The sequence below is a fragment of the Camelus bactrianus genome, chromosome 9 (genome assembly GCF_048773025.1).
Source record: "Camelus bactrianus isolate YW-2024 breed Bactrian camel chromosome 9, ASM4877302v1, whole genome shotgun sequence".
Classification (NCBI taxonomy): domain Eukaryota; kingdom Metazoa; phylum Chordata; class Mammalia; order Artiodactyla; family Camelidae; genus Camelus; species Camelus bactrianus.
In genome coordinates this window covers 3,071,346-3,098,180 of record NC_133547.1, presented here as the reverse complement: position 1 = coordinate 3,098,180, position 26,835 = coordinate 3,071,346, and the positions used below count along the sequence as shown (strand labels likewise).

Here is a 26,835-nt window from a genome sequence, read left to right as displayed (position 1 = left end):
GGGAGGAGACAGCTCCGCTGGAGATCTGGGCGTCCTCACACCAGTGCCCAGATGACACGGGGGGAGGGGGGGAGTGCAAGGGGGCCTGGATGCAGTCGGGACAAGTCATCTCTGGTGCGGTTTTCCTTCTAGGATTCTGCGTGGGCCAGAGGACCTGGGCACACGTGGGAGAGACCCCCGGCCTGTTACTGCTGTGCTGAGCAGAGTAGTCGGGGCTCATGCAGGCGACGCTGAGGGACTGTGCTGAGACCTCTGGAGGTACAAGGAAAGCAGTATGCCCTATGGATCCCCGGTTCTTATTCTGTCCTTGATCCTCTACCTACATTCCTCTCAGAGGTTAACCCCGCTCTGTATTCACCTGAAGGACAGTGTGACGTTCTGGAGCTGGGAGCTGGGACGGATGAGTGTCATCTCCATAACGAGAGGGGAGCAAGGCGCTGGACCCCACGAAGCCCCTCTGGGACAAAGTGGCTCGCGCCACCTCCAACCCGCCACCGACAAGAGGCGACGCAGGGCCTCGCACCCGGCCTGCCCCAGGGGAAGGGACTGGCCATCAGGCAGGGCCACCTGGACCTTGGGCACGTTCTGATGCAAGAGAAGTAACAAAAGAGCAAGGTTCACATCTTACCTTTTTTTTCCCAACAAGTAGCTCTTCTGCTTCTTTTCCACGTTTAATTTTTGTTTTAAGAGAAACTTTCTCAACATTTTATCAGCGCTCTAAGTGTAGTTCTTGTTCTGAGAAGATCTGTGGTGTCCGTGCTGGGCTGGCTGTGTCTCCGGCCCCACCAGGTGCCCCTGGGCATCAGGGAGCTCCAGTTTTGGGGAGAAGCCTTGGAAGAATGTAAAGAGTAAACAACCTCTCACTGAGGGCAGTGAAAAGAGGGAACAGCCCCCCATTTTCCTCTCAAAGGCTGTGCTCCCTTCTCTCCTTCTCTCTGACAAGCCATCCTTGTCAGCTTGGCCGAGCCCTGTGGTTCCCCTCAGAGAGCATGTGACTCTTCAGTGTCACTGCCATCTTCCATGTGTGATATTCAAACTATTCAAAAGAAATGGGGCCAATTTCCCTGAACTGTAGAGATATCATCTCAACGACTTCCCCATGGGTCCTGTGACCACAGCACATACTGGCTCCTACACGTTCTGGACTTTACAGCTTCACCCTCGCGTGCTCAGCACACAGCAACCCCCTGCAGACTGTGGTCACAGGTAGGAGGAGCCCAGCCCAGCCCGTGACTGCCCTGCGTGCAGACGGTCCTACCCAGGGTCCAAAGCCCAGTGCAGCCCAAGTCTTATCGTAGGATGCCCAGCCAGGACCTAATCATGGAATGAGAACCCACACTGAGAATCTAAACACAGAGTGTTTAATAGAGGAATGGGGCGCCCAGGTGAAGGAGCAGGGAGCCAACCTAGGGATTAGCAAGAGCAGACTGCTGCTGCTACCTGCCAGCAGGGAGGACCCAGGGAGCAGTGGTGTCCCCTGATTCCAGCACCTGCATCCCACACGGAAGTTGTAACCCTATACAGAAGTCTCAGGTAAGACAAGGTCCCCTAGGAGATGTCTCCAGAAGCATGGAATGGGTCCGAAATTGGGAAATAGTCCCTTTTTTCTCCACCTTATTCCCCAATCTCCTGCCAGTCACACCCTATGTTCTGGGAGATGTGTGTGAAGGGAGAAGGAAATGCTTCCTGCAGAATCACCCCAGCCCCCTGCCACCCCAACCACCACCACCACCACGTAGATTAGGGATGGGATGAAGAAAGAGTGGATCCAATGGGGGGAGAGTATAGCTCAAGTGGCAGAGTGCATATTTAGCATGCATGAAGTCCTGGGTTCAATCCCCAGTACCTCCTCTGAAAATTTTTTAAAAACAAATTAAATCTAATTACCTCCCACAAAAAAAAATTTTTTTTAAAGAGTGGATCTAACAGCTAAAGGGCTTAGAAGAAACACAGAGGAGGCTGAGGCTTTTAGCCAAGAGAAGTGGAAAAGCAGATAGAGGTAAGGCAGTGAGATCAAGGATGTAAAACTCATGAGCCAGTAGACAGAATGAGTCTTAAGAAAATGCAAGAAAACAGATGGGAAGGGACATCAGCTTCACTGGTTAAAGGAGAGAATTCACCCCTATAGGTCTCAGGGTAAGAGTTTAGGCAGAGTGACTCACTGAAACTAACCACCTCTTTGCCCCTAGGGCTGTTCACAAAACCCTCCATCTCGGCCCACCCAGGTTCCATTGTGCATGTGTGAGGGGCTGTGACCCTGCGCTGTCAATTGCTGTTTGACAAATTTATCCTGCACAAAAAGAGCGGCAGGCCGCATACCCAGCAATATGGAGAGAAGCTTCCTGGTGGGCCTGGTGGGCCTACCCAAGCTCATTTTTTCATGGGCCCCATGACCGCCGTGCATGCAGGGACCTACAGCTGCTACGGCTCTCCCACTCTATGAGTGGTCGGCCCCAGTGACCCCGTGGACATCGTGATCACAGGTGAGTGTGGCCAGTCCCTCTTCTCTTGGTGTCGTGGAAGTGCCGGGGTGGTAGTGGTGTCCAGGACATTGTTAGTACAGGGAGAGAAGTCAGACAGAGACAGACACTAACAGACTCAGGAGAGGGAGAAAAACAGAGAGAGGAGAAGACGAAGAAGAAGAAAGAAAAGACAGCACTTGTCAGAAGCTAAGGAGGAAACAGCCTGTGACTGAGCAAAAGAGCAAGAATCGGGGGTGGGGGGGTGAACGAGCGGGAGAGGAGCTTGCGCACGCGCAGTGTGGTGGTGCCGAGAGGTGAGGGAGGGGCCGTTGAACGTCGGTTGCTTGTACCGAGAACTGTGCCAGACAAAACTTGCTTCCCCCGGGCAGCTGGAGGGTCTCGCGGCTCCTTCCTTTCCTTAGAACAAATCGCTTTTAAAGTTCTCTGGGAAGCCGCTCTGGAGCCGGCAACCTCCGCGTGTCACGTAATCAACGCTGCCTCCGTCGGTGCTCAGGGGCACCGGCTAGGCCTCTGGGATTTCGAAAGACAGAACAAAAGGGGCGTTTTCGCCTGGAGACTAGGAATCCCACGGGGGAAGTCTTGTCGTGGCTTCAAATCGCTAAGCACATTTCAAATCAGTAAGGGCGCCTTCCGGCGTCCACCACCTCTGTGACACCAGCGCGTCGCTGCGACGCCGTCTTCGGCGTACCCCCGGAAGCGACGTTGCTTTCCCAGAGTTCCCTGGGAGGGCGGCCGGCGTGGCTACGACCCCTGGGCGCGGGGTACGCCGGGAGTTGTAGTTCCAGCGGACACAGCCCCGCTTGGGGGCGGTGGGGGGAAGACTATGAAAGAGTGATGGGGAAAGACGCCCCGAATGACAGTTGGTTAGGGGTTGGTCTCCCACTTTAACACCACAGCTCCCTTCCTCTGCCAGGAGAACACAATGGTACCAGACATCCCTGCAGCCCAGCCCCTAGATGATCTGAATTGGGACCCAGAGGTTGCTCAGCATCATGGTTTAACACACCGTTCAGCACAAAGAGGAAGGAGTGGTCCCTTCCGACCTTCGCCACCAGTGGTCCCTTTCATCACCTGGGGGTGCAGGGCCGTGCTAGCCACTCCCTACAGAATGAGGTTCTCAAAGATCCTGTGGAGCTTCTGGCAATTTCCACTCCATAATCTCTTCGTTCTAGGTCAGAGAGCCTAAGGTCCATATCGTGTTTTCTGATAGTCCCAGAGGTTCCTAGTTGGAAGCAAAGTAGTGAAGAGAGGAAGGGAAGTAACATTTCAGAAAGGAGGAATGGAATATGAAAATGCAGGCGCTCAGAACATTTAACGAACTAAGTATAAGAATAATACAGTGAAATAGAAATAATATGTTTTTAATTTTAAAAGTTGGAGAACTGAACCTCTGTGATATTAAGTCATTTGTCTAAGATCTCATATTAAATGGTGGAGATGATATGGGATCTTAAGTTGTCCTTGTCTTTGTGTTTTTTAAAATAAATACATTTGCTTTAAATTTTTAAAAATTAAAATACAATACAATTTACTGTTTTGGGTGTACAGCTTTATGAGTTTGGACGAATGCATAATCATGTAACAATTACCACAGTCAAAATGCAGAAGCATTCTGTCACCCTCCAAAACACCCTCATTCTGCTCTTCTGTGGTCTACTCCTCTCCCCAACCCCAACCCCTTTCAGCTATTGATCTTTTCCCTGCCCCTGTATTTTTGCTCTTTCCAGAACGTCATATAAATGGAATCATACAGTATGTAATGTTTTGTGTCTGGCATCTTTGACTTCACATTAGGCATTTGTGACTCATCCGGCTGTTGTATCAATGGTTCATTCATTTTAGTTGGTGAACAATATTCTTTTGTATGAATATCACAGTTTGCTTATCCATTTGCCAGTTTAAGGATATTTGCTTTTTTTCCCCTTCTGTTTCTGGTATTTATGAGTAAAGCTACTATAAATATTCATCAAAAAAAGAGAAAGCCCTGTATCTCTTATTGATTTTAAGGGCAGTAAGCCAGGGGATATAGTTAGAAAGCAATATAGAATCAAGGGAAAGCAGAGTCGTAAAGAGGCAGACAGACACACACACACACACACAGTATGAGTTCAGGTTGTAGGGATGAAAGCGAGACTGAGAGAGGCACCAAAACACATACAGAGTGATCTCAGCAGAATGGGGAGAGAACCCTACATTCTTGTCCACGGTCAGCGTGAGTGAGGTTGTGCTCTAAGATCAAGGTCTCTTTTTCTCCTAGGAATACACGAGGAATCATCTCTCTCAGCCGAGCTGGGCCCCATGATGAGGTTAGGAGAGAATGTGGCCTTGTTCTGCCGCTCTGAGAGCTCCTTTGACGTGTACCGCCTATCCAGGGAAGGGGAAGCCTGAGGATGCTGGCTTGCCGGAGGGAAGAGTCACACTGGTGCATTCCAGCCCGACTTTCCTCTGGGTCCTGCGACCCCAGCCCACTGTGGGGTCCATAGGCGTTCTTTCAATCACTCCCTGTACAGATGGTCAGACCCGAGTGACCCACTGTACCTTTCAGTCACAGGTGAGGAAACTCATCCTATCCAGTGCTCTACAATACACTGAATCATAGATACACTACATCACAGAGCTCTATCTGAAGGCTCCATGTTGGTGATGGGGGAATCTTAAGGCTCCTGGACAAATGGAAGCAATAAGAAACACAGAGAGGAAGAGGGGATGGTAAGTGGTACCGCAGCTCTCCTCCACCTCCTGTATGGATGCCCACATCAGGGTTCTGTCTATCCAGGTGAATAAAGAAAGGAGTCAAGGCAGACCCTGAAGGAGGAGAGACTGGGCTCAGTTTGGGGAAATCAGAGGTTCCATTTGCCCCTCACCTTTGTTTCCCCAAAGCCCCTCTGACATACAGGTCATTTACCAATTAAGGAGCATAAGTCAGGAGGGTGTAGCTCAAGTGGTAGAGCGCATGCTTAACATGCATGAGGTCCTGGGTTCAATCCCCAGTGCCTTCTCTAAGAATAAATAAATAAACCTAATTACCTCCCTCCGCTGAAAAAAGGAGCACAGATATTCATCACCGAAGAGGGGATAATGTCCCTTGTTCATAGCTGTCTTTCATTGACAGGCATATCCTTAGTGCTTCCTTCCACCATCACATCTCAGGGAGGGAGTATCCACTCAAGGCATTCAGATGAAGGGGCCAGAAGATCCCCATCAGCCCTTTGGGGGATGACAGAGTAAGGGGTAGGCAGGAGGCCGACCCTCCAGAAGGAATGGCCCTACTTCAGTGGGTGAGGAAAGTCATTTGCTCACCCCTTCTCTGTCTTTTTCCTAGGATCCGTTACTAGTACTTGTCCATCACACACAGACCCAAGCGCCATAAAAGGTAGGTAAGGACACCCCCTAATTTAGTTCATAAATCCCTAGAGAGACAGAGGGCTCCTGTGTGAGTGTTGGCTCTGTCCCTTCCCAGCTGGGTGACCTCGGGCTAGTCAGCTTTCCTCTCTAATGCCCAAATTCCCCGTCACTATTTGAGACTGTGGTCAGCATGAGAACAAGAGGGGACGTTGAACCTCTCATGCTCTGAGAATCAGAATTTCTAAGTTGGACAAAGGGGTCCCCATTCTCAGGGGAGAAGCTTACCTTCCCTCCATCAGGGTTTGTAGGGCTGGAGATGATAGGGGAAGTAGTGGATTTAAGGGAACACCTTAAATATGTATTGTCCACCTGTTACTGTCCTGCAAGCAATATATTCAACAGTTCAGAAGTGAAAGGGTCCTGTCTCCACGAGGAGCACATTCCAGGTGTGTGTGGATGGAGGAGAAAAAGTCTGATGGATAAAAGAATTAAAATTCATTACAGTGAATGAATTCATATACATCAAGAGAGAGCTATGTGATAGGGAAAACCTAAGTGGATAATTAAGAGTGAGTGCTGAGGAAGGCTCTACTGAAGAACGTGGCATTTCAGGGTGATGTAACGGCAAGGAACGCCAGCCTTGAGAAGACTGGTGGAAGGATATTCCTGACAGATGGAACGGTGAGCACAGTGAGTCCAGTGGCAATAAGCTTGGTGCATTCAAAGCACCAGCGTAGTGTGCCTGGTGCGTGGTGTGCAAGGTGAAGATGAGAGAAGTGTCTGGAGCCCAAATAGGTTAAGGTTGATAAACAATGATGAGGCACTTGGATTTCATTCTGTCATTCCTGGGAGAGGGTCCTCAAGATTCTCTGAAGCAAGTTAAAACCACAGGAACCTGGGGTAGAGGCATGACCTAATCCAACCTCTGGCCAGGCCTTCTCAGCTCTCAGAATGTGCAGTTATCACGTCCTGGGGAAGAATGAGACAGGAGGATGTTCAGCTATGGTTGATGCAAGGAGTCCCTGTTCATGCAAAAACATCATGTCTTGTCACATGGGGCAGGAGAAGGTGCCAGGTGGACCTGGGTTCACACCTCTGCTGGTCTTTCGTAGCCTCATTATTCTGTCCACTGTTAGCATTTCTCTTGGATGTTTTTGTACCTACTGGGAGATGGAGACCATGGTTGGTCAGGCTGAGAGATGCTGACACAGCCTGACACAAGGATACAATGAATCCAGTGTGTATTGGCAACAACGTAGACAACCAATAAGCAGAGCTTCCATTGTTTGCTTACTGACAGAAACTCAGCCCCTCAGGGCCATGCCAGCAAGCTGCACGTTCTCCCTGCGCTCTCCACAGCCTTCATCCCTGCTGGCATTTCCTCGCTGCTCTTGTTTGTTACTGGGGTTCTATCAAAAATTGTCTAAGTCTGAAGGAGGACGGAGCAATGTAGTTGACTGAAGGAGAGGTGTGATTGGAGCATAGAATTATGTTTTCACTTCCTGTGGGTTAAATTGTGGTTTTATTGTTGAGATCCTTGATGGAACATCTTCCAGAGACCCATGGAACCCTGTCCTTTCCTTCAACCCACAAGTATCCCTTCTTCTCCCCTATATCCCCCTCAGCGCTGGGGAATCCACTGACCTGCAGAAGAAGATGGTCTACAGGAGAAGATATAGGACGGGGTCAGTGGGTTTGTACAGGACGCTGGGACAGTCAACGTATGCCTGGGATTGTATATGGGATGGTTTTTCTTCGATTTAGCAGGGTAGACGGGCTGAGCAACCTCTGCCCGCCTGCCTTTTTCTGGCTCTGATGTTCCCACCAAAGACGTGAGGATCTGGAAGAATCCTCCCAAGAGCTTTCCTTCCACTCACAGGAGCTGCCCTGGTGGACCCAGAGCCCAAGGAGGAGCGAATGGTGAACGGCAAGGTGAGTGCTCCCAGCCCAAACCCTCACCACAGCTTGAGCTCTTCCACGTGTCCAGTGCTCCTGCCTTCAAAGACCCTCTCTCAGTCCATTATTCTTACCTCTCTGCTCCCAGGACCCTGCAGCAGAAGACACACAGGACGTGACATATGCCCACTTGAACCGCTGGACCAGCTCAGAGATGAACTTGACTCCCAAGCCCCTGAGCCCTACGTAGCCCTCAGCTGAGCACAGTGTCTACATGGAACTCAACATAAACCAAGACCATGCTGTGGCCAGACGTGGCCCCAGGCTCTGACCACACAGAGTGCTACAAAGCAAGGATCTGGACTCTTCCTAACGGGGTTCCTCCGAGGGCACTGTTCCTCTTCCACAAACCCAGCCCGACAGCTCCAAGGTTAACAGCGGCGTCTCGGACTTGTAGGGAGAGAGAGGGCAGTAGAGCACCTGCTTAGCACGCACGAGGTTTTGGGTTCACTCCCCAGTACCTCCATTAAAATAAACAAGTAAATAAATAAACCTAATTATCTCCCCCTCCAAAACAAAAACAAAAAGCAAGAAGTTAAATAAATAAACATTTTTAAAGACTTGTAGGATTATTTTCAAAATCCCACAGCCTCTTAGTCACCTCTCAGCTATTAGAGGCTCTGTTCTAACTGTCCCACCATTTGCAGAGATTTATCGTACTATCTGCTCATACTGGGTATCTGATCATTAGCATCCTCCTTTTTCTGAAATTCTACCGAAGCAAATCTGGAAAGTCTGATGCATATGCTCTGTAAGTTATTCAGTAAAATTTTATAGAGAGGAAGTAGATGCCAGGTCTGAGGTACTGGTAGCCACTAGCCAGATAGGGCTATTTAAATTAAAATTAGATTAAATAAACTTTAAAATTCAGTTCCTCAGCACCACCAGCCAAAATTCAAGTGTTCAGAAGCCACATGTCGCTGCTCCCTGTCACACAGAACAGAGTAAATATACAACCCTTTCATTGTTGCAGAACATAATAGCTGTTCTAGACTGATGATACCAGTTTGAAGAAAGCCCACGTTCTCACGGAGCTCAGTCCGATGGCAGAGGTCATATGTAACATGTATTTTGAGGTGACCGTGCCTAGTGGAATACGAGTAACAAGCAGGACCCCTTCCTGGAAGGTCTTATCACCTCCTAACTCCATGAAAGTGTCTGCCAGTTGTGTTTTCAACCAGACTCAGAATATCGCCTCCTGCTTACACATTCTCCTAATATCCATTGTTTTCTGGATAGAAACCACGCATCTATTCTCAATACACAATATACTCAGGATGTTGGCTTTTGTGGATTTCTCCATCTTACCCTTAATTTTTTTTTTTTACTTTCTAATTGAATCAGTGTCTTCACAAAACAGCCTACAGATTGCTACATGCAATAAACCGTTGCTCAGCGTTGGAATTAGGAACTGCTTTATCTCCACCTGGCAAATTCCTGTATTTCTTGAGCATCTCAGTGTAGACATCGCTTTCATACAAGCATCTGTATCTCGAGGTCTTAGTTACATGCATCTTTTGTCCCTACAGTGCTCTCGCCACCACTCCCACATGCCCACTATGCTCAGCTACAATTGCCGGTTCTGTGCTGGTCCATCGTGCCTGGGCCATCAGCTTCTTGAGCAGGGTGCAGTATGACTACTCTCTGAGACTCGGGTGCCCATTCAAGGTCCTGCCCATGGGAGGTCTCAGGAAACCCATGCTTGGCAAATGTGAGTTAATCCACTACCCAACAGACAGAGGAAGGTGGTGTAACTGCTGATAACATCTAATGCAATGCAAAGACAGTTCCTCATCTCACTGGGACAAAAAGGAGGATTATATCTCCTCCACTGCCTGGGACGTGGGCTAGCAGCCAATGCTGGTCAGTGGACGTGAGCGTAAATGACAGGCATGCTCCAAGCCAGGCTATTTGAACGATGACCCCAGGCTCCCCAGTGTCTGTTCCACTGCTAGGCTGGTCCTAGAGGAACCCTGTTTTACCAAGAGAGGTAAAGACCAGAGCATCCTCTTCTCGCTGGAAAATGCATGAAGCATAGTGATCGTACAAGATCAGCTGATGCACAGAGAAAACCACATGAGCAAGAAACACACACTACTTCCCTTCCACAAAATAAATGATCCATTCATGAATAACAGAGTATAAGAGTTATTTTTAAGGAAAGAGTAGGGGGAGGGTATAGCTCAGTGGCAGAGTGCGTGCCTAGCACGCAGGAGGTCCTGGGTTCAATCCCCAGTATCTCCATTAAATAAATAAATAAACCTAATTACTCCCCCCGAAAACACTGTGAGTTAAGGAAAGAGTGGTCTATGACTAATTATGCATGAAGGGAGTTGCCGTGTTCAATGCTCCTACCATTTGATCGTACTTAAGTGTGGCTTCTACTTTATCAGGTCTGGGAGGATAAATCAATGGAATGTCCACTCATACGTGTTTTACTTCTTTGTTTTCTTCCTACAAGGAAGCCCGTACAGGCTTATGTGAGCAGAGAAATGCAAATGCTCCTATTTAGGTTTATTCATTTATTTACCCGTGGAGGAGGCACTGAGCTACACCCTCCCCCCAAAATGCTCCCATTTAGAATGAGATTTGTTTACACAGTATTTTCTTCTTCCCTGTTGCCCAATTATCCCAAGATTTTCAATATCTTGTTTCGACTTTACATCCATACTGTTTTCTCTTATATATTATTGAACGAATCAAATTCTTGAGAGCCATATGAAAAGTTTTAATTTGGGGTAACAGAAAACCAGTAGTTCCATGCAAACTGTCATATTTCTGTTCATTGTGGAGTCTGGCATATTTTATGAGTAGGACACCTGAATACAGGTAAGCCAGCCATGCTGGTCTTGACTGAGGGACAGCTTAGTTGTTGTACCAGGTCAGCTGCTCACACTTACAAAAGACCTCTACTCATCTGGGCATCTTTATATCGATCCATTTAAAGAGGGTGTGGTCAGTGATTAATTGCCTCTTGCGGGCACTGGCCACCTTGGAGCAGTGGTAACAATCAACACTTACACCATCATGCAGAAACCACGAGTGAGACCTGAGTTAGCAGCCCCACATTTCTGTGTTTCCCAGAAGAGCATCAGTATCCTTCGTGGAGCAGCCCCTAAGGCATCCATCTGGCAAGTCAGTCAATCATTTTGTTTGTGTCATGGACCTGGGCAGGGGGGTGGAGGCAGGTGCTGTGCTGGCGCCTCGGTCGCAGGCTGTCCTGTTAATACGACTCCCCAGGGAGAAGCAGAGAGCTGCAGGGGTGCCACAGCGCCCTGAACTCAGGGGTCTTTGACGTTACCAAGCAACGTAAGTGTACCAACAGATGAATGTGTGAAGTGGGACTGCTGTGTATACATACAATGGAATACTACTCAGCCGTTAAAAGAACGAGAGTCTGCTATTCACACAGCACAGGTGGGCTTGGAAGGTAGCAGGAGAAGTGAATAGACAGTGTGTGATATCACTTACATGTGGAATATTAAAATGCTAACTAGTGAATATAACAAAAAAGAAACAGAGGACAAACTGGTGGTTTACCAATGGGGAGAGAGAAGGGGGAGGGGCGAGGTGGGGTAGGAGATTAAGATGTACAAACTACTACGTATAAAATTAATAATCTACAAAGATATGCAGTTAGAATATACAGGCTATAGTACAACATAGGGAACATAGCCAATAATTTATGACAACCGTAAATAGAGTTAACCTTTAAAAATTGTGAATCACTATGTTCAGCGATTCAGGTGCACTGAAGCTTATATAATATTATAAATCAACTATACCTCAATTAAAAAAAGAATAAAATCCTGCCATCTGAGAAGATGAATGGACTTGGAGGGTTTTATGCTTAGTGAAATAAGCGACACAGAGAAAGAGAAATACTATGTCTTCACTTACATGTGGAATCTAAAAATCAAAACAAATGAACAAATATAAAAAAAACAGAATCAGACAGAGGAGAAGCTAGTGGTTACCCGAGGGGAGGGGGCAAAATAGGTGAAGGGGATTAAGGAGTACAAACTGCTGGTTAGAAAATAAGAGAGTCACAGGGGCGTAATGTACAGTGCAGGGAAGGCACTCAGTATTTTATAGCACTTTACATGGTGTGCAATCTATAAAAACATTAAATCACTGTGTGATACACCAGTAACTAATGTAATATTGTAAGTCAACTCTACGTTGATTTTTAAAAACTGCTAGACAGTCAAAGAACTTGGAAGTACATACATACAGGGGAAAGATGATACAATATAGAAGAAAATCCATAAATTAAAAAATAACAAAACCTGCATTTTCAATTAAGAAATGTTATTATGGATATCATGATGGTTGAGGATTAAAAATAAAACAGAATATAATGCTTGGAAAAAAATTTAATATAAGAAAGAAGGAAATAGAAAATTCTATGAAAATCATATAAAAATGAAAAAAAGAAAAGAATACAGTGCATTGGAGTAATAGCAGATTAGATATTGCAGACTAAATTTTTGGTAAACTTGAAAATGTAGCAAAAGGTGGGTCGGGTCAGAGACTGCACTTCAAGTCTGGCCACTGTAAAGGGTCTGAGGAGACAGGTCTAGTCTGAAAATTTTCCAGGAAGCGCAATTCCTCCCTCAGCCAGCCCCCACACACTGCCTCATTTAAGGTAAGAAGAGCGTGTGTGGGTCACCTCTCTGTCTTGCGGTCAACTTGTGAGTACATTAGCCGCCATCACAACATCCTGTGCATGTCGCAGTTTTGCTGGGTCTCTGCCTTCTAGTCAGCAGAAGCAGCACCATGACTTCCAGGATCATCAGCCTGGCATGTCTTGGTGAGTCCTGGACAGGGATGAAGGGGAGGGAGCAGTACTAGGGTGCAAATATTGTCCTGGAAGGTTGGGTTCTCCACGACAGAGACCATTGCATCCATGGGGGTGAGGTGGACCTTGACGGCCAAGCTTATCTTGAGTCAAGCACTGTCCTGGTCAATGAGGCTCACAAGCCAGGTGGAAATAAGAGTGGGAAGCCGGGTCTTACATGGAGATGGACTGTCCTGCATGAGTCTTTCTTTCCAGGGTTTTTCTCGGTCCAGAGGATCTAGGCACAAATGGGTGAGTTCTTTCCCCAAACCTTGGGTTGCCATCCTCTTCAAATACAATTTTCCCATAATCGGAGGGGAAATGGCACAGAAGGCTGGGTGATGGGCTGACAATGGGAAGTCATAATCACAGAGGGTGAATCACTTGGGAAGTAGAAAGAGGGGGCCCAGGGGCATCTAGCCCCCCGTTCCGGCCCAGAAGCCCTCCCCAGGCACTCTTCCACTCTGCTGAGCCAGACACTACGGGCAGCTAAAGGGGACTCAGATCTGGGGTGTCTGGGGAGGGGTTTCCGTTTCCTGTGGAGCGAGGGAGGGAGGCAGTGCCAGGAACAACAGGCCTTCCGAGGGCAAGACAGAAACTCAGGTTCTGCAGAAGTTCCACGAAGGCAGGCTCTGCAGAGCACTGTCGCTGCTGCCCCTCCGTCAGAAGAGGGGAGAACCGTATGCCATGCCCCCTGAGATTCCAGAATGTTCTGCTGCCGGCTGCACCGCGTCATGTGCTTTCCGTGTGAGCTGACAGCATTTCACTCACACAGCTTATTTTTCCATTGTCTACTCCGTCTTGTTCTACGTAATTAATTTTACACTGTCCACATCTAGTAAGAGTCCATTGTTGAGTACTTGCTCAAGATTCTCAGTACGCCTTTCTTGTCGGAGATGCTATGTCTGTCTGTGTGCTTATGTCGCATGGATTCCCCTGGCTTGGAAAGGAGCCTTAGAGACGGGGAAGGAGGGGCAGCCTCTGAGCACAGAGAGGGGAGGGGGCTCCCCATTTTCCTCTCTAAAGCTGTGCCTCCTTCTCCCTCAGGCGGTCATGACAAGCCCTCCCTGTCTGCCTGGCCAAGCCCTGTGGTTCCCCTAGGGCAGCACGTGACTCTTCAGTGCCACTCCCACCTCGGGTTTGACAGGTTCCGGCTGTACAAGGATGCCGGAGGCCATGTCCCCAACCTCCAGGACGTAAGATTTCAGAACAGCCTCCTCGTGGGCCCTGTGACCTCAGCACACGCGGGGACCTACAGGTGTCTCGGTTATTACAGTCGCTCCCTCTCTGCGAGGTCGGCGCCCGGCGACCCCCTGACAATTGTGGTCACAGGTCAGAGAGCTCGTGCCTAGAATGGCTACCCATTGTCTTCCTACCCGAGTCTTCTTGTGGGAGTGTCAGTCAGCGGCCAATCAAAACAACAGGAAATGCTCCAAGTATTTTAGATACAAGGATATTTAATACAGGAAGTTGGGTACTGCAGTGGGCAAAATAAGGGCATCCCTGGTGCCCACACCGTAATACTCCAAATCCACAGATGTATTATGTTACGGCCCGAGGGAAATGAAGACTGGATATGGAATTAAGGTTGTTAGGCAGGTGACCGTGAGAGAGGGAGATTATCCTGGATTATCCGGGAGGGGTCAGTGTAATCACAAGGGTCCTTAGAAGGCAAAGAAGGAAGCGGGTGAGCATCAGAGGGAGGCAGCATGAGAAAGACTCCACCAACCATCACTGGCTTCGAAGATAGAGGACAGAGTTATGAAAAACAGAACTCAAAGTGCCTCTGGAAACTGGAAACGGCACAGGAACTAATTCTCCCCTAGAGCTCCGGAGGGAACGCCGCCCTGCCGACACCTCGATGTCAGCCCAGTGAGACCCGTGTCACACTTCTAACTCCAGAACCACAAGATAATAAATTTGTGTTCTTCTTGGCCACCGTGTTTGTGGCAACTTCTTACAGCAGCAGTAGGCAACCACTGCAGGTGCCCAGGTGAAGGACACACTAGGAAGTCAAACAGGTGAAGTGAAGCTGTGCAGAAATAGGCTAGGGTAGCAGGAGTGACGCAGGTCAGTGCCCGTGGTTCCAGTCTCAGGGGCGCCCGATGGAAGCGGGGACCATGGAGGAGGCATGGACGTGGCAGGAGATGTACCCCTCCACCCGCATACACATCCACAGGCACCAGCTGGGTGCACACTGAGAGGCACTACAGTTCCTGCCTCACTACTTAATTTTTACTTCCTACCAGGGATTCCAATTTGTCAAAAAGAGCATGAACCTGGCTGATAAGAAAGCCTGGAAATGCAGTCTGCCGTGGTCACTCCCCCACCCCCGCCACAGAACACAGGAAACGGGTCTGTGGAAATCAGATACAACAGCAAAGGTGCTAAGGGTGAGCGCAGTGAGAATGGAGTCTGGTGCTGCTAGAGACAGAGAAACAGAGAAACAGGAGGGAGAGAGGTGGAGGGGGACGTAGACAGACAGAAAAGGACGTGTAAACACAGAGAGAAAGGAGAAAGACAGACGTGGGGGGCGATGGGGTGAGGAAGGGTGACTCCTTCTAAACTCAGAACATCTATGTTCTCAGGCGTCTACAGGAAACCTTCCCTCACAGCTCAGCCAGGTCCCCTGGTGCAAACAGGACGGAACATAACGCTACAATGTCGCTCAGAGATCACGTCTGACAGCTTCATTCTGATTCTGCACAGGGAGGGGGTAACCACAGACCCCTTGCACTTCGTTAGGCAGCTCCACGAGGGGGGCTCCCAGGCCAACTTCTCCGTGGGCACTATGACTTCTGTCTGTGCAGGGACCTACAGATGCCTCTGTTCTCTCAGTCGCTCCCACTACGAGCGGTCAGCCCCCAGTGACCCTCTGGACATGGCGATCACAGGTGAGAATGTCTAGACCTGCCCTCAGCCTTACTTGGGAATACCAACTGGATGTGCCAGGGCTTGGAAGCCCCAGGTGGTGGTGAGGGAGATGAGTGTAGGCTTCTTATGGAGAGAAACAGAATGGGTTTGATCTACATCGAGAGAGACAACGAAAGAGGAGAAACAATTACAGACAACTTGCTATCACGTGAAGAGCAGACGCAGCTCAGAGGCACTCAGAAAAGGAGATGAAGAGTGAGGTGAGGGATACAGGCAGACATGAATGTATCAGAGAGAGGGCGCCCTTCCACCCTGACTTTGTTCAGAGACTTGAAACAGTTTAGAAATTTGCTTTCCATTTTAACTCTGCACTCCTCTTACTAAAAGAACCCAAAGACACACCATGTATCTGACCCAAATTGCATGACCAAGCTGGCCTGTCTCAGGCTGATTCTCCACGCGCCCTGTGTCCTCATCCCCAATGTCACCCACCCACAGATGCTGTGTTTACTCTGACATGGCTTCGTTCCATGTATTTGAGCCACAAATGCGCCCCCAGGATACCATAGTCCCTGGTGAAGGAGTCAAACAGTGGCTCCTGTACGTTGTGTGTTTTATGGGTCTTCATTCTGTATCTTCAGGCCATGTTGCAAGGTCACCCCAAATGTTACAGGATTATGGAGGTCAAAAGCCCACAGAGAGGTAGGATCAGAGAGAAAGCAGGGTCAATGAAATGCAGAGACAGAGAAACACATTTGTGCACAGATGTGCGCGCACACAGAGAGAGAGGAAGGAAGGAAGAAAAGAAAGAAAAGAAAAGAAAGAAAAGAAAAGAAAAGAAAAGAAAAGAAAAGAAAAGAAAGAAAGAAAGAAAGAAAGAAAGAAAGAAAGAAAGGAAAGAAGGAAGGAAAGGAAAGAAAGAAGGAAAGAAAGAAAAAGAAAGAAAGAAAAAGAAAGAAAGAAAGAATGAATAATGCCAAAAGACAGGGACAAGATAGAGAATGAGAGACTCAGAGTGAAAGAGAAACCAACCCATCCAAAGAGGGGCCGAGAGAGTACAAAAATACAAAAAGGAAAAACATTAGGAAGGAGGCAATGTCAGAGACCTAGAGAGAGACCCAGAAAGTAGGAGAGAGACAGACACGACGGGGAGAGAGAACAAGAGAGTGGGCGCAAGGGGGGAGAGTTCAGGAGAACCGGGAGAGAGGACTCTCAGTTCAGGGCTGAAGCCAGTGTGAGTGAGGAAGGACCCCTCTGAACCGCCTCTCCTTCCAGGTCTATGCAGGAAACCTCCTCCCCCAGCCCAGGTGGGCCCCACGGTGAGGTCAAGCGGGAACCTGACCTCGTTCTGCCACTCCAAGAGCTCCCTTGCCGTGTACCACCTGTTCAGGGAGGGGGAGAGCCACGGATGCTGGTGCTGCGGGGCACAGCCACAACGGCACGTTCCAGGCAGAATTCCCTCTGGGTCCTGGGAGCCCAGCCCACAGCGCAACCTACAGGTGCCATGGCCTTTCCAGCCACTCCCCCTACAGGTGGTCAGACCCAAGTGACACACTCTACCTTTCTGTCACAGGTGAGGCGCCCTCAGCCTGTCCCACTCCTGTCTTGTGATTCAGACCAAATACTAAGACCATGTCTGAGGAGAGCCCATCTGATATTGGGAAGATGCTCAGGAATTCTGGAGGGAAGAAAAGCACAGATGAATAAAGAGAAAGAGAAAGAAAAACTGAGGATGTACCTGAGACACTCCTTCACATCCTGCCTGGAGGCCACACTGAGGGGTCTATTAAGGCAGTTGGAGAAAGGGGGCAGGGCAGACCCAGAAGGAGGAGAGGCTGGGCTCAGTCTGGGGGGCTCAGAGGTTGCACTGGCCTCTCACTATTACCACTTCCCAGAAGCCCCTCCTCACCTGTCACCCACAGCGAACGTCCCAGGGGTACCGATGGCGCTGAGGCAAGGCGGGAGACCTGCTCTTGGGTGCAGACACCTCTCGTCATCAGCCTCTCCTGTCCCCTCTGCATCCTGCGGTCTCGGGGAGGAGTCAGGCCCCCAGGGAATACAGAAGGGGGCGCCAAGTCTCCCAGGAGCTCGGCGTCAGATGACAAGGGAGCGGCAGCGTGGCAGAGGACAGGCTGCCTCGTTTCCTCACCCGTCTCCTGTTCTGCTTTCCAGGAGACTCTTCAACGAGTCGCACAAAACCAAGCTCCAACACCGGTGAGTACAGGACCCCCTTCCCTCTGTCTGTGGAAAGCCGGGCGAGGAAAGCGTTGGGGCAGGGCGCCGACTCAGCCTCCTCCTAGCTCTGGGCTCCTGGGCTTGCCGCCTCCCGCCCCCCATCCCCCGGCGCTCCCACAGCAGAAGGCATCTGGGCCGGTGTAAGGCTCAGTGAGGACTCTTAATCTCCTCCAAGAAAGGAGGATGAGAAAAATAAACCTGACCCCCTTTCCCAGAATAACGCCATGAGTATTATGTCCCCATTCCCAACTGGAGATGAGAATTTTGAAGACCCGAGGAGGGAAAAGAAGGCAGCGGCTGATGAGGGTGATGGGCGAAGTCCTGTTTGCCAGGAAATGAGCTCTTGCCTGTGGGGATGAACTCCTGATGTGTTCAGTAGAGCAAAAGCCTTGCAGTGAGAGGCAACCGGATTCATCCACACATACGGCTCCTTCATCAACTTATTTGCTCAAACGCTGTTCCATGCGCTGGGTGTGCACTGTGTGTTCATTCCCTGTGGCCGCTGTAACAAATCTTCCCAAACTTAGCGGATTAAAACACCACCGTGTTTTAAGTTATTTACAGCTGCATAGCTGAGAAGTCGGAAGTGGGTTACACTGGGCTAAAATCAAGCCGGCAGCAGGGCTGCCCTCCGTCTGGAGACCCCAGGGAAGAACCCACTCCCTTGCCTTTCCCAGCTTCCAGCACCTTCTTACGCTCCTTGGCTCACGGTCCCCTTCCCCCGTCTTCAAAACCAGCAACGGCTGGTCATGTCTAGTTCGCATCGAATCCCTCTGGCCCTCTTGCCTTCGTCACATCTCTTTCTCCAATTCTCTCCTCCCTCCCTCTTTCTCTTTTAAGAGCCCTGTGATTACACTGGGATCATCCAAATAATCCAGGATAATCTCCCCACTTTAAAGTTAACCGTTAAGCAACCTTAATTCCTCCTCACGTAATATAACACAGTCACAGGTTACGAGGACTGGGTCACAGGCATTTGGGGGCAGATGTCTTTTTCTGTCTACTACTAGTAAACAAGGTGGCTTTGGCCTCGGCTCTTGGGAGTTGATACTGCAGTGCAATTAAGTGGAAGGGCAGAAAACGAATACACAAACGGAAGAACGGTTGAATAATCCATCACGAAGCACCTATGCATGAAATTTTAAATGAAGTGATAGATAATGCTTAGTGGACGACGTAGGCTGCCTGAGAGGGCCTATCTCGCTCATCAGGCAATATTTACTCTGTGACATTAATGGCAAGACGTGTTTAACTCTTTGACGATCGGTGGAAGAAAATTCCAAAGCTATCAGCCATGAAGGTACCAACATGAGAAGAATCTTACGTCAAGGAGGAATCTCTGCCTGGAATGCTACGAGTGAGGTGGAAAGAATTACAAGATGAACGTAGGGAGACAGAGAGGACCCAGGTTACACAAGAGAGCTAAGTGAGAACAAGGGGCCTGTGGTATACGCTCACTGCCACTGGGAGCCACCGAAGGGCCTGCTAGGAATCCATTTATGATTGATAACGACTTCTGTGAAACAAACAGGTGCGTTACTGGAGCCCGGGAGACCCCTGGCTAAGCGGTTTCTACCTTCCTGGTGAAGTATGGCCCCAGCTTAGACACTAAATTAATGAAGTGGGTGGACGTAAGATGTGTTCATGTGGCAGAACCATTTGGAGGGTGGTTCTATTGGATCTGGTACCTCCCAGTTGCTTGATCTTGGGCTCATTAATTACTCCCTGAGATTTATTTCCACTGCGTCTAAATCCGTACTTGGCAGGGGAGAGAACAAATATAGGGTGGTGCAAATAAAGGCATTCAGTGTAATAGTGATAATATGCCAGCATGACAGAGGCACTTGGCTTCAAGTCATTATTATGCCACGGCTGTATGATTACGTCTGTTACCCACAACAAAGTTAAGCTGAACCTCTTTCCTCTGAGGCTCCTGTGAAGACGAGGTCAGACCAGCAATGTGAAGCGTTACACCCTCCCCCACGGCACAGTCCTGGACTAGAGAAGGTGCTGCATGCCTGGTGCAACACCTGCCCGCTGCCATCCCCTCACGCCCAAGCCTTCACGTCACCCCCGGTTCCAATTATATGTGTAGATACAGATTCACCTGGGAGGTGAATACCAGTATTCTTCTGAGTGAGTTCAGGTCTTGGGTGGGACATAGCACTACCTCCTGGCCCACTTCCCTCCTGATTTCCCGAAGGACTGGTTTTGTTGGGGCAGGGAACGGACAACAACAAAATATGTCCAGCAGAGCGTCAACCTAACGTATACCTCACAAGATCACAGAAAGTGAATACACTGCATTCTGCAACCCTGGGCTCACACGTCGTGTCATTATTTCCTGGCTGTGTGACATGAGGCAACTTCACTTGCTTTGGTCTTCATTTCACCCTTTTCTTTTCTTGGAGAATTTAGTTTGTTTGATTCGAGCGTGTTGTGGAGATAGGGGTACTGTATTAATTTACCTGGCAACCAGTAACGGAGGCCTGCTATGGTTTGCTTCTTATTGGATCTGCATCTTCCTCCAGATAACCTGCATGTTGTGGTTGGGCCCTCAGTGGCCATCCTGTTCCTTGCCATCCTTCCTTTCTTCCTCATCCGTCACTGGTGCTCTGCCAAAAAGAGTAAGTCTCAGAAAGCAGGGGCCGGTGCTATCTGGGCAAAGTGGGGAGGTGGGGTGAGGGTGCGCAGGTGTGTGTCCTGTGGCTGCAGGCTGACACCCGGTTGAAGGCAGGGGCCGCAGAGACAGAGCTTTCAGAGGAAGCATCAATGCCCCTGTCTCTTTCCCTTTCCAGACCATTGCCTAATTCTCCACTGTATCCTCTTGTCCACTGCAGCCATTAATATCTAGAAACAGGATCTACCTAAGGGAAAAAGTAGGGGAGAGAATCAGTGGTATAGAAATTGGGAGCTGTCGATGGGATGGGTGTTTGAACTTCAAAGAGGTAAAATTTCGGATTCTACCATGAGGCGGATGAGCAATCCCAGACGTCCATTGCATCTCTCTGTGCACTGGTACCTGTATCTATAAAATGAGAGTCCAGAAGCACTTTGCTTTGATGACTTCTGTCGCCTACAGATGCTGCCACAGTGAACAGCGAGCCTGAGGTGCCCAGGATGGTGAACAGGGTGGTAGGTTCTCTCTCGTGCAATCTCTCAACGTTGTCCCACTTCCCCGCAGTCCCCACAAGTGTTTGCACACCCTCACTCATCATGCCCCTCTATGCAGGACCCTGAAACAGAAGAACCAAGGGAGGTGGCATATGCACTGTTGGATCATTGGACGTCCACACAGAAAAAGGTCGCTCCCACTTCCCAGAGGCCCACGGAACCCTCAACCGGTACCAGTGTGTACGCAGATCTTGCAGCGTACTGAGGCCAGAGCGAGGCTGGAGCCCTCTCCCCTGAACGCGCACAGGAAGACCTTCCACGGATGCCACAGCTCTCTCTGACACCCAGCCTGACAACTGCATCGTAACAACAGCCAGAATCTGAAGGCGTAAATCTCCATCTCCAGGGTCACCCCTCTTGATCACAGGGGCATCTCTAAAACCTCAGGGCCCCTCGGAAACCCCCCAGCCACTCTAGGATGTTACTATAATGATTCATTCATTTCCAGTATTATCAACAAAATCACCCAAGTGTTCCAGAAATTCAAACATAATTAGCCCACTTTCTCTGACATTCTACTGATGACATTCTAGAAATCATGATATATTTAGTCAATGAATTAATTCTTCCAACAGGCTTCTATAGAGGTACGGCGTCTTCTAAGTCTTTAAGCAAATATTAGCGAAGAAAATTCATATTCTTGTGGATCTTGGTCTAGTGGGAGATGCCAGCAGCTGGAACTATTGAATGCCATCTACGGAAGAAAGGGAAATGCAGAGAGCCCCTCCCTGCATGACCTTTGGCCACTTTTGCTTATGTCAGTCTGTCCAGACAATTTCTACTCAGCACAGATATGAGCATGACTCTCTCTTGCTTACCAATTTTATGGCCTCATTACCTCCTTGAGAGAAACCAAGTTCCCATGCTTAGCCCGCGATTCTCTGTCTCACTTGACCCCTGCCAACGTCGACATCACAGCCACCTGTACTTTTATGTTTCTACTGGAAGCTACAGCCATGCTGAGTAACTCATAACCCATAAACATAAGATGCTCACTTTTTTTTTCCTTTCACACCTAGCTTGAAATCCTTGCTGTAGACAGTTTTCTTCAAGTGTGAGTTCATGTCCCAACTTGAGCTCTAGAGCCCCAGAAATAAATAGATTTTTAATTTCTTGATAACCAAAAGTCCTTAGATGTCTTTTAGATAGTATGATTTTAGTGGAGAAGCCAACTAGTGTATTCATGATGCAGCTGAACACTCCATCTTCAGTGAGTGAGCGTCGCTTGTTTGTTTGTAAGACTTTATTTTTTAGAACAGTTTTAGGTTTACAACGAAATTGAGAGGAAGGTGCAGAGACTTACCATGTACTTCCGTCCCCACACATGCATAGCCTCCCCCATTATCAGCACCACTCACCAAATGGTACATTTTTCACCAAGGATAAATCTACACTGACTCACCACAATCCCCCAAAGTTCCTAGTTTACCTGAGGAACACTCTTGGTGTCACCATTGTATGGGTTTGAACAAACAGATAATAACATATATCCATCATTGTAACATCACACAGGTTATTTCCACGGCCCTAAAAACCCTCCGTGCTCTGCCTCTTCATTACCTCCGGCAACCACTGAACTTTTTATTGTCTCCATGGTTCTTCCTTCTCCAGAATGTCATATAGTTGGTATCACAGAGTAGGAAGACTTTTTCCGATTGGCTTCTTTCACTGAGGAATATGCATTTAATGTCTCTCCATGGTTTGATAGCTCTCTTGTTTCTAGCAGTGAATATTATTCCACGGGCTGGATGCACTGTGATAATACTGTCAATACAGCTGTAGTTTATTTACCCGTTCACTTGCTGAAGGCCATCTTGCCTGCTGACTTCTGTTGGACGCGGCCAACAGGTCTCATTCTAATGACGCCGAGTCAGTTTCATACCCCAGTGCTGTCTTTAACTGCTATCATTCAGGTAATTTCACCCTAACGTGTATTGCCTCTGCACTATCAAAATCAGCCATTATGACAATAGAATTCTCCAAGACCCCTTGCTGGGGCAGAACCTGGGCTCAGACTCTGTAGATAATCTTGTCATACAGATGGACCGAACAATTGCATTGTTCTCATGGGCTAAAATGGGAAATGTACTGTCGGGGATAAGAGATATGTTTTATTAATATTGATCATTTTTTCTTATTACAGAAAAAAAGATTTCATTTTTTTGTATAAAATTTGGAAAACAGAGATAGCTTAAAAAGATCAAATAAATCTATAATCAGATAATTATTCTGAACTCTTTATTTCTTCACTTTTGGCTTGAAATATCTCTGTGTACAGCCTGACAACAATTTAAGTGTATATTTCTCTGCAACCACCACCCGTACCAAAATGTAGAGCACTCGTAACACCCCAGAAGGATCCCTCAGCTCTTTCCAAATCAGTGCTTCCCTCGGGGGTTCCACTGTTCGGACTTCTGCTGCTACGTCGCTACAGATAAACAAACAAGCAAATAAACCTGTCTGTCATCTACCATTGCCCTTTCTTGCTACCACTGAATTTCATCTACACAGAATCACATAGTATGTACTTTCATGACTGGCTTTTTTCATTCCACATTGAATTTTGAAATTTAATCATCCCTTTGTGTGCGAGAGCTTTTTCCTTTTCCCTCCTGTGTAAGAATCTATAGTATGAATACATCACAATTGTGCATCTAGTTCTGATGAGTCCCTCAGACTCTGGTGTCTTAATTTCGTGTACTCCTGTCCTTCCAGAATCCTCCAGATAGATCCACCCATTCCTACCGGACTCTGGGAAGCTATGCCAGGGCAGGCCTAGGCGTCCTCAGATGAGAGACACCTGTAAGCCCTGATTGCCAGGAAGGTCTGAGCCAGCGTTGCCAGTATGGGGTCTGGCCCTCACCGCCTTTGCAGCTACCACCTCGGGGCGCATCACAGGGCCCCGTGTGCCCCATGTCTCAAATCAGTATAGACACCTGTCCCCAAGGCTCAAGACAAAGAGATCCAGTGTGAACTGTTAGCTCTATCTGGATGATTCTGAAAGAACACAAGAGTACAAGAAACTAAGACATTTGGGAGACCCACCACAACTACAGGTCCAGCGACACCCTGGGTGCAGAGTGGGCACCGAAGTTAGCATCGCTGGTGAGCAGCAGTGAAGACGACGGCTTCGCGTGCAGCGCCCGCTCTAAGAAGGGTGTTTCACATATATTTTCTTGCCGAATCTTTATATATAACTTACCAGAGATGCTTGTTATCGCCACCTTGCAAAGCAGGGAAATTCAAAGAGATTAAAGGCCACACAACACAGCAGCCACTGTCAACCATGATGGGGTCCCCAGCAGAAGAGTCCTGAGCTGCTCTTCTGTCTGTTGAACCACCCCCCCATAAACAAATATCACACTGTGGAGATGGGTTGGTCCAGACACGGGCTTTGTGAGACCCTTGGGTCTGGGGACAAGGTGAGACTCTGGATTTAGTCTAAAAAATTTCCAGGAAGACAGATGTTTCTGTTCAGCCCGTGTTGTGGGGAAACCAAAGCTACGCATGGGAAAGAAGGAAGCCGTTCAGCCTCCTCTGTTGTCATCAGTGTGCAGACGGACCTGACAGACCACAACCAGCGCGTGAGGCAGTTCTGCGGGGCCCCTGTTTCTGTGTAACAGAGGTGTGCAATAGTCAAGAAAAGAAAATAGCATATTGGGTCTTAATAAGAGCTGGAAGGAAAATGAAGGGAAAGGCATGGGGGGCTTACCTGGAATTGCAGGGCAGAATTTTTCACAGATCAGGGCATGGACTCAGGAGAGTCAGCAAGGATGACTGAGATTTTCCACAACCCCAGGTCTTTGGAGCACGTATATTTTGGAAGCTAGAGGTAAGACAAGAGCTTGGGGAGGAGGTTAAATTTCCAAGTGGCTTCTCTTAGAGCGTTATGAATCCATATGACAAGGTACTTTCTTTCCCCAAACCACAATATCTTCATTCTCGGCAGAGCAGAAAGAGGCTCCTTCAGGAATCTGGGAAGAAAAACAAAAGTGTTTGGAATCAGCTTGATTCTGGGAGGAACCTGGTTGTTGAGACTCCATGTTACAGCAGATTAAAGGAATGCTTTGGGAATTTGTGCCTGGAAATCTGTTCTAGAGGCCTTCCCACCAGGCTGACCTATATCCCATGGATCTCAGTGTGGCCCATGTCCTGTAGAAGCTTAGCACTTCAAGAAAGGGACATGGGATGCTGCGGGGTGTGCACAGCTCAGTGACGTCCCAGAACAAGATCTGGTTCCTCAGCCTGCACATGCCAGCAGACGCCACAGCAGCAGTTCTCAGCTGGGGCAACGTTGCCCACTGTGAGTCATTTGGCAATGCCTGGAGATATTTTCGGTTATTGTGACTGTAGGGGAGGCTGCTGCTGGCGTGTAGAGGACAGAGGTCACGGATGTCCTGCACGATGCGCAGGACAGCGCCCCCACAGCAGAGAATCACTGTCTAGCCCCCAGAGGTCAACAGTACTAAGGTTGATAAGCCCCTGCCTAGGATATAGCGCTTGTCCCGATCTCAGTAGAACCAGCCGGTTGATGTGCCATCAACCTCCGAACACGTGGCATGTTCTGAGATAGGCGCACTTTTCACAATGACAAAGCCATGTTTTATTAGACAGCAGTACGGATGGGTGGGCAGATAGAGACACATGCATGCATATATATGTATGTATATTCATACATGTGAGAAATACACACACGAAAATATATACACACATGTCACATATATAAAATACATATAGCCTAAGATATACGCATCTTAAGCCATACTTCCATTTATTCTTTGATATAAAATATTTCACATATCGAAATACACCAAGAAAAGCTTCTTTAAACATTCCTCAAGACTCTAAGTTCCAACTTCATCTTCAGGAAGACGTGCTGTGTCACCCCAAAGTGGAGTGTACCCTCCAGCTTACAACCAGCTGCCTACACACACTCTAACTGGGGACAGATTACCTTTAAAAACGCGTGAGAGGAAAGCCCCTAACTGGACATACTCCTTCTGTATCTCTGAGGTCAGTGGGTAGAGGAGCAGCTGCCTTTCCTCCTCCTCGAAGCAAAGGCTTCCCCCCTTCTTAGGTACTGAGGGGACACCCTGCGGCACCCCAGTGAGGTCTGCAGATCTCCACCGCCACTCACAGCTTGGGATCGACACAGTCACCCCACACAGGGAGGAGGGGACTGCTCACGGTGAGTGGATAACCGCTTAGGCAGCTTCAAGGCAAAACTCCTCTTAGTTCTGAGGCCCAGGAATACCCAGGACAATAGGTGCTTTGGTTCTTATCATCCTGGGCCATAGAATGATTGTTACAAGATGGGTCCTAAGGGGATTCCTGAACAGCAGGGACGGGAGCATGCGGGCTGTGTCAGTCAGGGCTCTCCAGAGAAACAGAACCAACAGGATATATGCAGATGGTATATATAGGTGTACTCACGGGGAGAGAGAGAGATTTTTTGTAAGGAAGTGGCTCGTACTATTACAGTGGCTGAGAAGTTCCAGGATCTGCAGTCAGCGAGCGGGAGACCCAGGAGGGCTGATGTTCAAGTTCAAGATTAAGTTCAAGTTCGAGGGCCAGGAAAGCAAGTCAGGCAGGAGTTTCCTCTGACTGACGAAGGATCAGTCTTTTTGTTCTGTTTATACAAAGCAGCTCGAATGAGGCCCATCCATCTGCTCACCTCCTCTACCAATTCAGATATTAATCTCATCCCGGACACCCTAAAGGCACACCCAGAATAACGTTTAACCAAGTGTCTGGGCTTTAGCAGATGGGGTCAGCAACCTACGGCCTACAGGCCAAGTCTGACCCCTACCTAGTCTGGGAAATAAAGCCTTACTGGAGCACGGCCATGCTCGTCATTCACTTTCCTGCTACACTGGCAAAGCTGATCAGCTGTGACAGAGATTACACGGCCCGCAAAGCCTAAAGGAT

At 48.6% G+C, this 26,835-nt stretch overlaps 2 protein-coding genes, 1 non-coding gene and 1 pseudogene across 3 annotated transcripts; all 4 read left to right on the top strand.

The window, feature by feature from the left end:
• The first annotated feature begins 739 nt into the window (after nt 1–739).
• LOC141578563 (putative killer cell immunoglobulin-like receptor-like protein KIR3DX1) lies at nt 740–8,286 on the top strand (annotated as a pseudogene).
• On the top strand, nt 5,410–5,482 carry TRNAV-AAC (transfer RNA valine (anticodon AAC)). Its single transcript has one exon. It is a non-coding gene; the product is annotated as a tRNA-Val (tRNA).
• A 2,191-nt stretch (nt 8,287–10,477) lies between the features above and the next one.
• LOC105074490 (putative killer cell immunoglobulin-like receptor like protein KIR3DP1) lies at nt 10,478–17,503 on the top strand. Its single transcript, XM_045521784.2, is given in 6 exon segments — nt 10,478–12,597; nt 12,841–12,876; nt 13,672–13,956; nt 15,213–15,518; nt 16,774–16,903; nt 16,905–17,503. Coding segments are annotated over 5 exon segments (930 nt in total). The 5' UTR covers nt 10,478–12,597; nt 12,841–12,872; the 3' UTR covers nt 17,110–17,503.
• A 509-nt stretch (nt 17,504–18,012) lies between these two features.
• On the top strand, nt 18,013–22,391 carry LOC123618779 (killer cell immunoglobulin-like receptor 2DL4). The gene is made up of 2 exons (XM_045521785.2): nt 18,013–20,413; nt 20,873–22,391. Exons 1-2 carry the CDS (start codon nt 20,228–20,230, stop codon nt 21,110–21,112), a joined length of 426 nt encoding a protein of 141 aa, XP_045377741.1. The 5' UTR covers nt 18,013–20,227; the 3' UTR covers nt 21,113–22,391.
• The last annotated feature ends 4,444 nt before the right edge of the window (nt 22,392–26,835 follow it).